The sequence below is a fragment of the Dermacentor silvarum genome, chromosome 4 (genome assembly GCF_013339745.2).
Source record: "Dermacentor silvarum isolate Dsil-2018 chromosome 4, BIME_Dsil_1.4, whole genome shotgun sequence".
Taxonomy (NCBI): Eukaryota; Metazoa; Arthropoda; class Arachnida; order Ixodida; family Ixodidae; genus Dermacentor; species Dermacentor silvarum.
The window spans coordinates 53,347,025-53,361,112 of record NC_051157.2 but is presented as its reverse complement, the minus strand read 5'-3'; the positions used below and the strand labels follow the sequence as shown (position 1 = coordinate 53,361,112).

Genomic DNA, 14,088 nt, shown 5'->3' with positions numbered 1-14,088 from the left:
ATCTGTGGTATAGTTTTCAAGCATGGTGTACTTGCATGATTTCGCCACTGAGCACCTGTTGATAAAGACACGATGTTCATCCACAGAAATGTACTATGTACAGTAGCGTACCCAGGATCTCTGCCAGGGGGGGTTGACAGTTTGCCAATGCCATCTAAATAGCACTAATTTCAATTTCTTCACAGGAAATTGTCAAAAAATGCGCTTTTTGTGAGTGTGCAGATGATTGCGTGTCTTACATCTTAGTTGCAGTACTCTAATGCGCAAAGAAAGAAAAGGGGTTAAACAAAAGAGGGGGGTTAAGTCGGCCTTAGGTGGGGGGGGGGGGGTTACAACCCCCGAACCCCCTTCCCCCCCCCCCCCCCTTTCGGTGCGCCACTGACTATGTACATCTATATACTCGCGGACAACTTTCTGTGGCTACGGGCGCGTGGCTGCTGCGCATGTGTTACCGCGCCAAGTAGTCCGGCAGCGTTTGACAGTGCTTTTGGTTGCTCGGAACAGACGCTGAATCGACGCAGGTTCCACGTGCGACGGTTTCGCGTTTGCTCGGACGCGGAAGGGAAAAGCCGCAAAATAAGCAAACTTTTACACTCAGTTGTGTGTTCCGTCTTATTTACCTGTTGTTAATACGGTGTTTCTGTTTTCTTTTCCCCAGCCTAAAAAACCTGTATTTAAGCGAGGGACTCTTTTCAGAAGCGCTCTCACTTGTGCGCGTTTTGCCTCCGTAGCTTTCCCTTCATTGCCACAGAAAGTTGTCCGCGAGTATAGTAAGCTTGACACATGGATGTATTGTCTACAAGGTAGAAATGTGTGCACTTTTGTCACACCTCCAAAATAGCAAGCGACCTTTCACAGTCTGTTTTAAACAAAAATACTTGCAGAATTATGTACGAGTGTGCTGAACTGGGCTGGCTGGTGCATTCTTAGAAGGTAATCGAGCAGCGCTTCAGACAGGACTCACTAAAGACAAACACAGTACTGACCAAGAACCAGTGTTTATTGCACTTAAACGGCAATATTATATAGGAACGAGGATGATGAATTCTTTTCACCTGAAAGTTGTGGGTTCTCAGTGTCTCACAGGAGACCGACCACCGCGGGTTCGAGCTTAGCGAGCCACAGGGCCGCGTCGCCGTCGCCTCCAGCACCGCTGCGCGCGAGCTCAAGGCGCAAGGTGCCACCGAGCGACGCACGCAAGAACACAATATTGTCCTGAGCAACGGAAACCGTTTATTGAATTCGGCGGCACCAGCACTGCACAAACGCCCGGGCGGCGGGGAGCCAAAGGGGTCCCGCACCAAGGGCGAAAATACAGACACGGGCGCCTTTAGCACGTCGCTGCGAGAGCACAGGCTCAATTAAGCTGGGGCACGCCGCTAGGAAAAGTCCCGGCGGCTATGCTACTTGCTCTGGCGATAACCAATGGGCCAACTCGCGAGAGCTCGGGCAATCTCCTTCGGCAAGTGCACTTGATGTGCACTTGTCGAAGCGTACTGGTCGTACCACGCCGAGCCGCAACCGCATGTATGCGGCTCGGCGTGGTACGACCTCGCGCGCACTAGGCACCGCTCTTCGGCTTAGCATCAGGAAAGGATCAGAAGTACGCGCTCCCCGCACGGGAAAAGGCACCGTGCGCGAGCTCAAGTCCTAGTCACAAAGGTGTCGGCGGACGAGAGGAAAGCATGTACGTACGGTACGTGCCGTACCTGCACTGGTCCCGGGAGATCAGATACCCACGATCCGCTACTCGCGAGTCGCGACCGCACGCGGCCGTGCGTGACGTCAGCGCCCCGCCCGCCCTCGCCGCAAACTACCGCGAGTGGAGCGCCACCGCTGGAACCGGTTGGGAGCGGGCGGGGATAGGCGGGGGACGGCAGAACAGGTGAAGTCCGCGCAATGGCGCCGGCGCATCCCTCAATCCCCACAAAGTGCACGTGGGTCTTCCTGTAGTAGGAATATCGCTGATTATGCATAGAATGTAAGTTTCAGAAGACTTCTAGTGGCAAATCCCGTTGTATCAGAAACTTATTGTAAATGCTGTGAAACACATGTATCCATACCCACATTACATGATTGCCTTAGGGTTATAGACCTTTCCTCCCTGGATGCTGCCATAATTCCATCCGGACTATTGTAAGCCCGTCAAGAGCACTATGAACAGTACCAGCATGTGAACTTTGTACATATGTGCATCAGCCTAGAGATGCGCTTTTGTGCCTCGGTAGAAAGGTGCACAGAATTTTGCCGAGAAGAAAAAATTGCCTTTATGTGTGTTTGCTGAGCTCTACTTGCCGCCAACTTCAGGTCACCATCAATTCCAAATGCGACATACCCTTTGCAAGTGACGCTTTTTACACTGATTGTAAATATAATAGTAGCATTACCTGGAACTTCTACCACCTTGTCGCTTAAATTTTCCAGTCGGCAATTGCTGAGAATGCACTTATCTCCCACCATAACTGGCACTTCATACCTACAGCATTCTACTACTACTACCGAATGTGGAATGATAGATCTTGGGCTATTGAGGGACCGCATTACTACTCCAGAAATGTTACTAGGTACACAAACCTCAAAAGGAATAAGCTTGCTGTGCACAAACCTTGAGGTTTGCAACTCCTCTGCAAAAGTGTCATTGAAACACAAGTTGTCTATGTACTCCTGCATTGTTCCAAGATGGTAAAACCTTGATAACGGCAGCACTACCACGTGAGCTCATAGTCTCCGAGGATTTGCTGGACCCTGAGGTGATCACCAGCTCCACCTTCATCAGTCTTTGAAACACATCCCTTTGAGCGACTACCTAGAAGCTGCAGAAAATCTCTGTAGGCGTCAATTTCCTGGGTCACTGGCTTGATCTGGGCGTAGAACTTGACGAGCATGTCCACCACGGTATAGTGAACTAGAACCACGGAGTAGTCAAAGAAGAATGCGCTGTCGGTGTAAGCGAACTCCTTGCTGCTACCTCCTGTAAATGAACACAAATGCAATCGAACCTTGTTATATTAAGTTGCGTCCAACATGAAAGCACCTTCATTTTATGTTATATTTGTTGTAAACATGTATTCATTACATGCTAATAATTGGTGAGATACATTCTTTCTTTCTTTCTTTCTTTCTTTCTTTCTTTCTTTCTTCTTTCTTTCTTTCTTTCTTTCTTTCTTTCTTTCTTTCTTTCTTTCTTTCTGTGGGTTTATTAAAGGCAAATTCGGTACAAAATTGCCTTGGGAGACAAGGCTAAAGGCTGAGGAAATGCCTGACTTGGCCGTGCCACCCTGGCAGCAAAGCAGCGACATGATGCAGTCGTATATTTATTACGTTATAATTAATAATTCATTATAATTTAGAGGTACGACTGCGTGCTTTCAATTTTCACAGCAAATCAGTCGCCACAAGAAAGCAATAACCATTCACAGACTGATAAGGCATTCATAATGCCTTGTAGGCATTATGAGTTGGTCCAAGATGCCGCCTCGCCTATCTGTATACTGGTGGAACAAAAGGCCATTTCGCTTGTGCCAGAACTACGCTCTTTCTAGAAATTCCTTCCCACACTTAGTCCTGCAATATGCTAATATGGTTCCGTCTGACTCCTGATATTTCACAAACTGAGCCCTGTCAACCGAGAGCAAGCGCGTTCCAGACTACAACATGACGGCGGCAAGAAAACGCCAAGCTATCCTTGCACCGTCTTTTGCAGCCAGCTCATCGCGCTTGCGGAGACGCGACTTCCGTACTATCGTCTGGATCGGCAACTCTATCATGCCAGAGCTGTGATCATGTGTAAGCCCGTCCGTGTTCGGCTCGGGTGTCTCGCATGTATCTGTCGAGGCCAGGCGGATCATACTTCAGCCACTTCAGCCGCTTCAGCCGCTTCAGCTACGTAGCGAGTTCTCGTGCCTTTGAACGGGTAAGCGCACGTACCTCTCCTTCTCCAAAGCTAGTTCTCATTTCCCTCAGATGCATCTTTGATTTATTAGAAAATAGGTACGGGTACTCCTTTGGAAGCCTGGCCGAAACCGCAGCCTTAGTAGTGAGAGCTCCAAAGGGCACCTCGATATGGACGCGAGCGAGCTCGGCAGGCAAACACTGCCTTCCTGCACCACCTGCTGCCGTATCCGTGTACGTGCACTCGCCAGTCAAATCCTTCGCTCTGATGTAAAGCGGATGAACGACATCCATGGTGGCTGCGGAATCTCGGAGAACAGTGCTTTCCGTTTCCCGTAAGTTCTTTCATGAACAGCTTAAACAGAGCTAAGTTATCATCATCGCCACTGACATAGGAGAATACACTGGGCTCATTTCTGCAACCAGAGGCAATGCGTGCCGTTTGATGACACTTAATAGCATATGTTATCGGCTTCTGTGCCTCAAACTGTTTCTTTTTCTCGGCCTTGAAAGGAGCTTTAGGTAACGTCTGGGTGACTTCTTTCTGCGCTTCTCCACCTTTCATGTTATCGTTGCGTCCGAAAACTTTTGCGGATCTATTCTCCGCGCCTTGTTTTGGAAATGCGCCATGCGTCTGCCCTTCACTTCGATGCGATACGTGGCATGACGCATATTCCTCGGCGAGCTCCGCCGCTTTTTCAACTGTGGTCACGTCGGGCCTGTCGAGGATCCATAAGCGCATTCGGTCAGGGATCGTGTTGTAAAACTGCTCAAGGCACAAGCACAAGCACTCGACTACCTTCGCCATGTCTCCGTAGACACCTTTGAAAAGGCGTTTTTTAAGAAAAAAAAAATATACATTTTTTTCCTTTCTATAGACTCCGAGAATTCCCAAACATTCAAAAATGTTCTGCAGAAAGAATTATGCTCTTATTTTATTTAGTTCAAAAGTTATTGACCCTTTTCGCGGAGCAGTTTGTTCTAGAGAAACGAGATGGCGCTTACGACGGTGCGCCATACGGGCATCTCAACGAGCTGGACGGGTTTACGGACAGCAATGGCCAACTCCTACTACAAATGGCTGAAGACATGCAACTAGATTGCGAACCTGGTCGTCCTGTGATGGACAGGCTACGTGGTGCGCCCGTGGCAGCTGCACGTCCATTGATTATGTCCTGGTGTCCCCGCGCCTTGATGCCCTGCTCCGGCGAATGGACATCGATGAGAAGGGCCTGTACAGTCTGGGTAGTGACCACAATCGCCTCCTACTTGAATTCAGTTACTCAGGCAGCCGGGGAGCTCGGGCCCGACGTCCACAGACACAGAGTACGTACTTGCCGAGTAAGGCAGTCCAGGCTGTCATGGAGGAGTTTGAGACATGCCATTGGAGGAACGAGGCCACAACGTACCAGGAGTACATGTCTGCCCTGCTCTTAGTGATGGAGCGACATGTCGTACGGGACAAACGGTCTACGCACGCTGTACGAAATCCGTGGTAGGACTCGGAAGTGAAGAGAGCATGGCAAGCACGCCGCGTGGCTAACCGCCACCACAGATCGCTCGTCAGGGAGGGGCCCAATGAGGCATGTTTGGCGGCTTGGACTGAGTATCTGCTCCTGAAGCATAGAGTCCAAGAGCTGGTACAAGCGAAAATCGCAAGGTACAATGTCAAATTCATGCGTTCTCTGCGAGCTCAGGAAAACCCGCTGGCCAAAAATTTTGGCGATACGTCCAGGCCTTGGATCGGCCCAACCAGCTCCCAATTCAGCTAAAAAATGCCGTCACTGGTGACCCAATCAGGGAACTGGAAAAGCATCTCACTGAACACCTCAATCGACTATATGGGTCCGGAGACGTGAGTGAGGCTCTTGGAGAGCACAACAAGGCGTCAAGCGTGCCTCAGCGAGGTTGTGGCTTTGCGGGGACGCCGTCTCTAAGCCCAGACGTGGAGTGGAAGGTCACTACACATGCAATCGACCGCGCACTAGCGCATATAAGTGGCCGAACAGCCATGGGGCCAGACGGCCTGCTAGCCAGCGTGGTTAAAAGCCTTGGCGAGGAGGCAAAAGAGCAACTTGCGGGCCTGCTAACAGGAATAATTAAAGGGGCGCCAATACCACAGGACTGGTGTCTCGGTAGAGTAACCTTCATTCCGAAGAAAGGTGGTCAAGCGGAACTCATCGAAGACTACCGCCCGCTCACAGTCACAAGTGTGCTGTACAGGCTGTTTGCAAGAATACTGAAGGCATGGATCAGTGGATGGGCCAAGTCGAAACGCGTCCTTACCGAGCTGCAGAACGGTTTCTGTCCAAACCGGCGGCTGGAGGACAACCTGTTCATCGTCACCCAGTGCACAGAAATCGCCAGGTTGGAACAACGCTCCTCACTATGTTGCTTTTTAGACGTCGAGGGAGCCTATGACACGTCCCCCATGCTCCACTTTTTGACTGTTTGGCGGAGAAGGGACTGCCCGGACCGCTTCTGTCTACCATAAGGCGCCTATATTCGGATAACGTGGTCATTGGCAAATTCGGATCGGTACAGTCCGACCCCGTCAGGGTCATGAGGGGATTGCGCCAGGGATGCCCGTTGTCCCCGCTACTGTACATCTTGTACGTGACCATGCGTCGAGCGGAAACTCCTCAGCTGCGGCCTCGGCTTCAGGTTGCGGTATAATGCGGCTGGTGTCAATGACCATTGCAAATTGCCAGGCCTGGCATTTGCTGACGACCTGGTGTTGATGGCAGAGGGTCCACAAGACCTTCAGGCGCTGATTGACATCTGCCACGCCGAGATAACACGCCTTGGGCTCCGCTTCAGCTGCAAGAAAACGGCGATTGTTCACCTCGCGGGTCCAGGTACAGACGAAGCCACCATACGGCTGGGTGATGCAAGAGTGTCAACATGCCCAACGTATAAATACCTAGGGGTGCAGCTATCAAGTGACCTAGACCTCTATGGCCAACACGAAACCAGCCTTCGACAGAAAGCGCTTCGTGCCCAGTGCGTCCTCCGTCGACGGATTCTGTGGGGTTGCAACCGGTACTAGATGGTGCGCGACCTATGGAAACTGGTGCATGTGCCGGGGTTAACTTTCGCGAATGCCGTGGTCTGCATGTCGGCGCCCACGCGGGAGTGGCTTGAACGGAGACAGCGCGAAGTTGGCCGGATAGCTCTCGGATGCCATGGCGCCGTGGCAAACGAGGCTGTACAAGGCGACCTAAATTATGGGGTTTTACGTGCCAAAACCAGTTCTGATTATGAGGCACGCCGTAGTGGGGGGACTCCGGAAATTTGGACCACCTGGGGTTCTTTAACGTGCACTAAATCTAAGTACACGGGTGTTTTCGCATTTCGCCCCCATCGAAATGCGGCCGCCGTGGCCGGGATTCGATCCCGCGACCTCGTGCTCAGCAGCCCAACACCATAGCCACTGAGCAACCACGGCGGGTTACAAGGCGACCTAGGGTGGTCAAGCTTTGAGGCGCGCGAGGCAATCAACAAGATCGCTTACCGCGGGCCGACTACTCTGTATGCCTCGTGAACGATGGACGCGGCGTGTGTTCGGACTACCTGTCTGCGACCTGTCTGCGCACGCCATGGGTGAGACGTATTTACCGCATCGAAAGTAAATACGGGTTTTTTAACTGTCCACTCAGTGCAAACACATCGGCGGCGTGGGCGCATCGGGCACGGCAGCGAGTGAAGTGTGAAGAGGCAGCGCAGTGGCAGCGGACGATGGCGGCGAAGTCGACGTTGGCCGTCTATACCACCAACACAAACAGGAAATCTCAGCGGTGGACTTCTACGACAACGCCTTAGGGAGCAAGCTGCTCTTCGAGGCACGAGCCGGCTTCCTCCGCACACTAGCTCGCCAAAGAAGAATTAGTGACGAGGTCACCAGTGTGGTGTGCCGTGCATGTGGCAAAGCGGAGGACACTATAGACCACGTAGTCCTTCTGTGTGACGCGATCGGGGCACCAGCCGCTGAAGATATCACCATCGGCGCAGCCCTGGGCTTTGAAATTCCCGGACTTATGGGCGATGCCGATTGTACTGTCGACAAAACTACGGTGGCTAGTAACAAAACTCTGGTAGCATGGACGAAGGGGCGCCTCGAGCGCTGGAGAGCAGAAACTCTCAAGTGTTAACACGGCCGGACTCGACTCCACCCTCCTCGCTCCCTTACGGCCTTTGCAATGATGGATGCTGCCGCCTGTCGCCGCAACTCTGTGGTGGCGCTGTTAGCTCACCGTTGCCGCCTCCGCAAAGCGCGTTGTATGGGTGTTCTGTGGATGCGCTCCGGCACCAGCAACATCTGTGCAATTCCGGCTGTCAGACGCAAGTTATCTCAAATTTTAAAGCCTAATCTTTATTTTAAGTGCCAGTAGTCAACACCATAGCCTCATACGATGTGAATAAACGGCTTACAGCCTCTGTTTGAAGCCGCACGCCTGTAGCAGACGACGCTCGAAAGATTAAAGGGGAAGGTTAAGCCAACATCCACAAATATTGAATACAGATGTCGTTACTTAGGGAAAATGATTATCTCAGTACATGCACTTCAATTTATAAGAGAGGTTCAAATACTGCGAAGCTGCAACAAAGGTAAAAATTTTACAGGTACAAACTATTTATTTCCTGATCAATACAGTGCACTCTTGTACATTTTTGGTGCCAACAACCTTCACATCATGTACAATAAAGCCTAAAATATTTTCTGGGTGGCTTATGCACATAAGCAACTGGCTTTTCATTTTTTTCGTTAACCTTTGTGTGATTTACTAAAAGTATTCGGACAAATTTGCCAGCAATCACACCAGCTGTGCGCCTGGCGTGACAATTGCCAACGTCTGGGCAGTTCAAGATGCGCGATTATTCATGGTAAAGTGCAACGAGAAGTTGCAGCACTTCTGTTCGCGGAAAGTGCTTCGCAGCCGTTTCAAAGAAAGCCACAATGTTGTCCAAAAGTGCCAAAAACATGCGATTTTGGTGAAACGTACACTTCGCCGGCAGTGTCAAGAGGTCAGATTTTCGAGCGTGATCATAACCTTTTGACGAAAGGAAGCGCCAAATCTCACACTCTCTGACAACTTCTTCTGAATAACAAGGTCGTTTACTGCCATAGACTTGTATCTGGTGACGGAGAAAAACAGACTTTTTCTAACGTTTCTGGGAATCGCCAACGATCTTTTTGACGGAAATATAGCGTTTGTCGTCGTTGTCCTCTTTCATCTTTTCTTTCTCTATAGAGAACTTTCTCAGTAACCCCGCGCCCTTCGAGCGCTGGTAGGCAACTTGAGCCCGAAGCCTTTTCACCATGACCAGATAGTGACAAGCTAGGTAAGCGTTGTTACTGGTGGTTTGTGTTGAAGCACTTTGTCTCTCCTCGGTTACCTCCTCCCTGGCACCAAAATATTAATGAGCAGGCAACAGCGACTCTGCTTTTCGCTTTGATGAATTCCCAGGAGCTGGGGGGTCACGACACGCAGGGTCCTTAAGCGGTCTCTTTGCAGCTGGCATTATGTAGGACGGATAGAGTTCGAAGATGGTCGGTACAGCTCCCACAAGCAACTTCCGTATTCGGCATCCGGGAACATAATCACTCTCATTGAAGTGTTTGCTACACACTACAGTTTACCGTTGATGAGGACTTGTCGTTGAGGACGTGATTTTCACGGGAAATGTTTTTTTCGCCACTTAGAACACAGTTCCGCATCGCTAGGAAATTAAAATTAAATTAAATTTTGGGGTTTTACGTGCCAAAACCAGTTCTGATTATGAGGCACGCCGTAGTGGGGGACTCCGGAAATTTCGACCACCTGGGGTTCTTTAACGTGCACTTAAATCTAAGTACACGGGTGTTTTCGCATTTCGCCCCCATCGAAATGCGGCCGCCGTGGCCGGGATTCGATCCCGCGACCTCGTGCTCAGCAGCCCAACACCATAGCCACTGAGCAACCACGGCGGGTGCTAGGAAATTGGTGAAATGAAAAAAAAAACAAAAAAAAAAACACCCGGCGTCTTCCCCTGTTGAGATTTGCAAAATGGCACACAACAGTACACCATGGCTACAGTGATCGCGTTTGAGGCAGAAGGAAGGAACGACGCTTTCACGCTTGCAACGATCCCGCGGAGAAAGCTCACGCATTCAGCTGCAAAACCTGGCACACAGTAGGTAGCACACGAGGGATCGGCGACATAAACATGCTGCTTCAGACGCCACCATCAAGAACAGAAGTGGTGAAGTAATTGCGCCCACAAAAGCAGACCAAGCAGACCACACTCATGTCGTGGGCATCAGCGGACAATTCTAACGAACGTTGTGCGCACAAGAATCTCACCAGTCGGGACACCAGCATAGAACAAAGAACAAACTTGACAGCATTTACTGAAGAAAATGGCAGCAGCAAAACCAAGCCCGCGCAAGTTCGTATGGGTGTTCTGTGCCCGCGCTACGGTGGCTACCCGCGCGACCCTTCGCTCCCACGGACACGGTGAGGTGGTAGCGACCTCTTGCGGCGAGCCATCGAGCACCTCGTCAGAAAAAATTACATTGACTCCCGTCGCGTTGCAAAGGCCGTAAGGGAGCGCGGAGGAGAGTCGAGTCCGGCCGTGGTGTTAACGGCACAGGTTGGGCAACAGTGCACGCGTGATTGGGTTCACTAGTGTATTTTAATAGACTTGTTTCTTTCCTTTTCCTTTTCGTTTTTTATTCTTTTTTAAGCAGAAGTTTTTGGCTAGGGCGTGGTGTTCACCATTGAGGTAACCATGCCCTCCCGCAACAAAGGATAGGCATTGTATCATCATCATCATCATCATCATACCTCTCCTCAGCGACCGCGCACGAATACGAAATCATTACCGCTTCTACCCAATTGCTTGTGTGCGATCAGCTGTTTGAAATGCGACTGAGTTTTCGCTAACGCACTGTGCTCCAATCATGCTGGATTGAATCGTGTGGATTGAAGACATGTGCAGTAGTTGGCTGCAAAAATAGTGACTGGCACGTTAAGGAATGTAATCAATATGTGGGGCCAAGTTCGCGTACCGCTGCTGCAACTGTCCGTACATGTTTCTGTCACTTCGAGATGTACGGCTTTCCTCGAGGATACTCAAATTTGCTCAGCCGCCAGCGTTACATTGCTAACCTTCAAAGAAAAGCCTTCAGCCCCGGTACTTCGGCAAGAGTGAGTACCGCTTGTTAAACAATGATAACGGGAGTAGCGCCGCTTCCTGTCCTAGTAGGTTTCGCGCACAGTATTTCCATACATCTACCCCAACCGGCACGGAAACTTACGCCCACTCTTTCGCCAACGTGGCAAGAGTAAGTGAATGGGCGCACACTTGAATATACGCGCACTATATACGCACAATAAGTGACGGTACTGCATCGATAGCGCACGAATGGTCGAAGCTCAATTAATGTTTCGTGACGGTCCACAAGGGTAAGCGAGTTACTAGCAATAATACGCATTTGCTACAAAATATAATTACGTGCAGAACAGCTGCGTTTCAAGCCTTGTGCACAGCAACGACAAATCTGACGGAATTGAGCACACCCACAAGCGATTAGACAGAAAATGATCAGATAGTGACCGCACCGAGGAACCTTACTGAGTCAGAAACATGACAAGCCGCTGCTTCAAAATATTTGCCAAATAAACAACGAATACCAAAACGCCGTAATCCTGATTCAATTCATGAGCGGAAAGTTTGGATAGCTTCGAATACATATATTTAGCCCTGCTATTAGAGCGCCGTTTGGACATAGCTTAATCAGCTCCGAAAGCGCTTTTGCATGTTCTCTGAACTGCGGCCAAAGCTTCGTGTCACCCAACCAATCACCATCTACGATATCTTCCGAAACAGAGGTTTCCTAAGCCGCACCGGGCGTCAAACACTTCTTTTGTGAATTTTCTTGGACTTTGCCGGTGAACTGCTGTTTCCTGCTTAGTTGCGGTGGAGATGGACTCTCACGCGCGTCCGCCGGACTCAGTAGTGCCCGCGGCGGCTGCCTCCAGGAAGCGCAACGGCACCGAGAGCGACACTGACAGCGACGACACCATGCAGTACTATGTCAGCAGTGAAGAATCTGGTGACGACACCTTCGAGCTGGTGCGGAGCCGTAAAGCAAAGAGAAGATTTGTCAGCACATCATCGAATTCGAGTGCGTCCACCATGAGGTCATCACGGATTACCGAGGTACTCACCATCCTTTTCACGCCAGTTCTCGCCACGGATAACCTGAGATGCCTCAACCGGCAAGCCGTGTCTACACATCTAGAGGCACTGGTCCCGAATTAAATCAAGGACATCAGAGTAAATACCCGTAAGAACGTCGTAGCGATCGACGTAGAACATGCGGCTGCGTTAGATTCTTTGCGCAAGGTCACGGAACTTGACGGGATTAAAGTCCACCCTCATATTCCACTGGGAAAAGAAAGCAGTACTGGCGTAATTTATGATGTCGACGAAACCATTGCCGACACCGATTTGTCGATCTTAATCAAGCCGGCTACAGAAAACACCGTCATCGCAAACGTTTTTCGTCTCGGCACGTCACGGTGTGTAAAGATCATATTTAAGGGCGAATCCCTACCAACACACGTAAAAGTGGGCCACTTCCGACACGCAGTTCGGCCTTTTGTACCAAAACCACTACAGTGCTGGAAGTGCATGAAGTTAGGCCATGTGAGTAGTGTGTGCAAAAACACTTCCGTGTGTTCTCGATGCACGGGGCCGCACACCACTGACACGTGCGAGGCCAGTGTGCTGAAGTGCACAAACTGCAGCGGCCCTCATGATGCATCCTCAAAGGAGTGCCCCTTCATTCGAAAGGAAATGGCAATTTTAAAGAAAATGGTTAGAGACCACTCGTCTCACCGAGAAGCGGCAGCATCTATTAAGCGACGAAGATCACGTCGCCGACGCCGCTCAAGAACCTCCAAAGCCTCTGTACCGCGCGAGCCACGTACATCACCACCCCCTCTCCCGCCCAGGCCAAACGCAGTCAGCTCTAAGGACAAAGGAGCTTCGAACAACACGTCAGCTGACGCTTGGCCTGAACTCCCGAGGCTACATGCACCTACGGAGCGGGAACACACATCTACAGCAAGGGACACCTCATCTGTTCCTGATAAATTGACAGACCAGGATCAACAAATTGTTGTTATGCTCAGCTCTCTGGTGAGTGCTCTACGTGTTCTTCTGGACAAGCTGCAGACACCAACAGCTAGGAGTGCATTGCAAGTGCTGGATGCCATCAATCCGGTTCTCGCAAGCCTTCAGAAGTCCAGTGCTTGAAAACTTATATAGCGGAACCATGGCTCGTCGACAACAGCAGCGATCGTTCCGGGATGATGTCAGAAGCGCCTCCATATTCCAGTGGAATGCGAGAGGCCTGAGGTCACGTATTTCGGATTTCCGGCAGTTCGTGTTTGAAAACCGCTTTCCTGTACTGGTCATCTGTGAACCGAATTTATCAACTACCTTGAGACTATCAGGATATGAACCTTTCGTTTAAACCACTTGTGCCCGAAGTAGTAAGGTTATGCTTTACATTCGCAAGGACCTTACGTATTTCGCCCAGCCCGTACCTCCACACGACGATAACCAATATGTCTGTGTTACTGTGAAAAAGAAGAGGCTGTCTTTTACACTTATTGGCGTCTACCTTTCCCCAACAAGTCAATTCGATAGCAAAAGACTAAAAGATCTTATGGCTGCGACTCACGGTCCTTGGATAATAACAGGAGACTTCAACGCTCACCACCAGATATGGGGAAGCTCCAGGATAAATTCAAGAGGCAGGTCACTCATATCCTTTGCATCAGGCCACAACCTGCGTCTTCTAAATGACGGAAGCCCGACATATCTGCGAGGAACAACGTACAGCAGCTGCCTAGATTTAACACTGGTATCACGTTGCCTAACTTCGAGAGTGCAGTGGTTCACTGATATCGAAACCCATGGAAGTGATCATATTCCGACCTATGTGAGAATCGATGGACTAGAAGCTACATTACCCAATATATCTCGCCAAATTGACTGGTCAGTCTTTGAAGATCTTGTGGAAGACGCATGCAAGAAACCAATCGCACGCAGGCTAGAAGATATCATTGCAGACGCAATGCACGATTGTACGCGTAGCTTCACACATTCATCAAAGCGTACAGAGTATGACATTGAATTGGA

At 50.3% G+C, this 14,088-nt stretch overlaps 1 protein-coding gene across 1 annotated transcript in view; it reads right to left on the bottom strand.

The window, feature by feature from the left end:
- Positions 1 to 2,705: 2,705 nt before the first annotated feature.
- The window catches only part of LOC119450040 (fucose-1-phosphate guanylyltransferase), a 39,505-nt gene continuing 28,122 nt past the window's right edge, over positions 2,706 to 14,088 (bottom strand). The window contains exon 4 of the mRNA XM_049666429.1: positions 2,706 to 2,971. Coding sequence (XP_049522386.1) covers positions 2,706 to 2,971 — 266 coding nt within the window. The remainder of the gene's footprint in view (positions 2,972 to 14,088) is intronic.